The sequence below is a fragment of the Mesitornis unicolor genome, unplaced genomic scaffold (genome assembly GCF_000695765.1).
Source record: "Mesitornis unicolor isolate BGI_N332 unplaced genomic scaffold, ASM69576v1 scaffold4675, whole genome shotgun sequence".
Taxonomy (NCBI): Eukaryota; Metazoa; Chordata; class Aves; order Mesitornithiformes; family Mesitornithidae; genus Mesitornis; species Mesitornis unicolor.
The window spans coordinates 30,403-33,735 of NW_010184672.1; the positions used below are offsets into that span (position 1 = coordinate 30,403).

The window sequence follows — 3,333 nt, forward strand, 5'->3', positions numbered from 1 at the left end:
CTATAGTTATGCAAAATGGAAGGACTGACTTTCCTTATTATGGAGTCTTTTAATTTTCTTTTTTAAAAAGCATTGTTTAACTATGTGGACGTAGAAATAGCCTTTCTAAGGAAAAAAATGCCAAGGAAAAAGAAAGGATTTAATCCAATATTATTTAGTTTGAATAGTGTTCTAACCTTTAGACCATAAATTTCCCTTGAGTAGATAATACTCAGCAGCAGGTAGTAGTGCCCAAAATTGAGAAATTATTTTTTTTAAACCTGAAATTGCAATAATTTACAAACATTGAGATTTGCAGACGTGTGCTGTAACTGGTCCTACGAGAAGTGTTATTGTTTTCATCACTGTTGTCTTACTGTTGCTCATGGAAGAGATTCTGCAACAAGATTACTTTTATTCTGCTAGGTAGTATTACATGGAAAAAATTATTTAGATTACTCATTCTTTCTCCCAAAAATCTTCAGATTCTTCTTAACATTATCAATACCCAATCTCTTTTTTCATAGATTACATGATGAGAGGAGCACTTCTCAGCAAATGTATATGTCATAGCTGCGCTGACTTCAGCATGACTGAATCATGATATTTGTGACAAGACTATGAAGCTTTACTAAACAAGTGTAGAATATTTGATCATGTGCATATAAGTACATAAAAGTCCACTGCCTTTCTGGAAAAAAAATCACCTGTGCTTAACTCTCAGTATTTCCTGTTGTCTGTTGCTAATACATCTAGATAACATGTGCTGATTAAATTTTGAGAATGACTGATATGTATAATCCTTTCATAGCTTGTTGATGTGGATTTTTGCTTACAACACTCCCTGTTAATTCAGTTCTGATGTAGTGAAGTTCATTCTGCTACTAAGGAATAAGCTATTCAAATTCCATAGAGTTTGTGTTTTCTTGACTAGCAATCTGTACAATTTTAGAGCTGTTGAACGAAGGTAAAACACCTCTACTAATTAAATTACTGCAAATCAAGGAAAATCTTTTCTTCCATGTGACGGAAGCAGAGGCTGAGGTTATACAATTCTCATATTTATGCGCTTTTATCTTTTTACTGAGGCACTTCAGGTAAATAATTAGTTAAGATTCTGGACAGGGTGTGCTCTCTTTGGAATTTCCTCAACAGCTGCTGATAAAGTGATTCCAGAAAATTTCATAAATTACACAGGAAACAGAAATGTCTCTTACTTCTTGGGAATGAACTTTTTCTAGAATGTTGCCACCAAGTGAAACCACTTTTATTTCATTCAACTATGTAGTATAAGAAAAAAACTAGCTTTATAAATTGAAGAACAGGGTAAAGAAATAAGAGTTTTCTTGTATCTCTCTTCATTACCCGTAAAAGTCTCCTCCGAGTAGTTTTTGTTTGTATGTGCCACTTTTTGGAAAAGGTTATCCAGATTATTACAGCAGGGTGCTTCTCTGATCATCTTCCACTTGGTAAAATGAACAAATAACTCCCATAGCACAATCAAAATCTAGCGGCACAAGGCTGGAAGAGGTGGTTAGGCTGACAACTGCCTCTTCTGTTAGTCATGCTTTCCTTGGCACTAGCACAGGAGGAGAGGAGGAAACCTCCCATAAATCCATCTGTGTCTCTTCTCCGCCAGAACAGAGATCCTGCACATGGATGTGGGCTGCGATGTCTGTTCAGGCCCCATAGAACGTTGATGGAGAAGAAATGGCAGAAGTTGGAAGCTCCTTGGCAAAACTCTCTTTGGTTTAACAACTAAAGATGGTGATTTTTCAATTAAAAATCTTTTAATATACTTTATTTACATGTTTTCATTACCTGTGTTGTCATCAAAGAAATGCGTAAGAATGGAAGAACATTCAGTGACTTTGCTACTTTTTTGTTTGTTCTAATCCTAATGAGCTTTTCTGATCTCCTGGGTAAACATGTACTTTCCTCACATCTTTAGAGAGTTGAAGCACTGTCTTTTGTAATACTGAGATTGGCACTTTGATGCAAAGTAGCACTCAGTATAAAATGAAAATTAGAATGAAGAAGTACAAATTGTATTGGGATTTGCAGAAATCAGCACATCGTTGTACAATTAAATTTTCATTGTGCCATTTTTCCTGTAAATAGTTACAAATTACTTGAAAACAGGTCAGATTTCTCCATTTAATTGTCAAGCTCCTCTGTTAGTAAAGAACAGTGGCTGCAAGAGAGAAAGTATAAATGTTTCAAATCTTTGATCATCATGTGATGTGGATAGGTTGCCTTAATGAGTGGACTGTACACATTTGTGTCATCTAAAAGATTATCCTTAATAACAATAGAATCCGGAAATGCTGTTATAACTCTGACCTTTCTTATATTTTTTTTTCATAATACAAACATGGTGAGTATTCATAAAAGCATAAAATTAGATGATAAAAGCAAATGAATTGATACAATTACATTTTTTTCTCTAAATAAAAGTATCTCTGCTTTCCAAAGATGAATCTGTCGCATAGAAATTGATAGACAGCTAGTGTGAAGGAAATGTGCTAAAAATGAACAGAAAGAACAGAAGAATGAAAAAAGCAATTATACTAGAAACCCCTGTCTTACTTTAAAAGCCAACCATTTGCAATGTAATACCAGCAATCACCATGTTCTGATATAAAGCAAATTATAGATGTCAAAAAATTAACTTCTGATGTTTGTAGGCTAAGGATTCTTTTGTACAAAATCTTAGAGAGTTTGTAGTACTTTTCTGTGTTCATGCTGATTTTTTTGTAATAATCAATTTTCAAGTAATAAGAACTCTTAATCTTGGTTTAATTGGACTCAGTAACAGATCTCACACTTAAATCAGCAGATTTATAAACAGGCACCAGATATAGCAGTTGTATTTGACACTGAAATTAAGTTTTTCCATTTGTTTCCCTCTTGTTTCAGGAGCGGACAAGTTGAGAAATTAGAAGTGGATTCTAGTAAATATTCATTCCCTGATGTGACAAAGATAATCCAAGAAAAGGAACGAGTTGGAAAGGGACCTATTAAGCTACAGCCAGAGAAGATTGCAGAGTCTAAGATTTATGCTGATTTTGAAAATAATGAAGAGGTTCCCCCCTTAATTTGAAACATTCTTAGTCCCTCTATATGTTGCCTGTATGCTTGTTTTCATGACTCTATGTGTAACGTAAGCCTAATGTAGCTGAAGTTGGGAAATATTATTACAGTTCTTATCACAAACTTTGTTATGCCTGTGTTTTCTGCTGTGGTTTCTGTTAGTATATTGTTAAATAAATTCTTTTTTTCTTGATTGTTTACTTAGTAAATCTCAAGCCAAAATAGGAAGTCAAGTATTATCATTTCTTCAAAGAATTTACT

At 33.8% G+C, this 3,333-nt stretch overlaps 1 protein-coding gene across 1 annotated transcript in view; it reads left to right on the forward strand.

Annotated features, from left to right (window-relative positions):
- The window catches only part of LOC104540671 (protein tilB homolog), a gene marked incomplete at its 5' end in the record, with an annotated part of 30,151 nt that extends 27,069 nt beyond the window's left edge, over positions 1–3,082 (forward strand). The window contains 1 exon segment of the mRNA XM_010184530.1: positions 2,902–3,082. Coding sequence (XP_010182832.1) covers positions 2,902–3,082 — 181 coding nt within the window.
- Between the last annotated feature and the right edge of the window lie 251 nt (positions 3,083–3,333).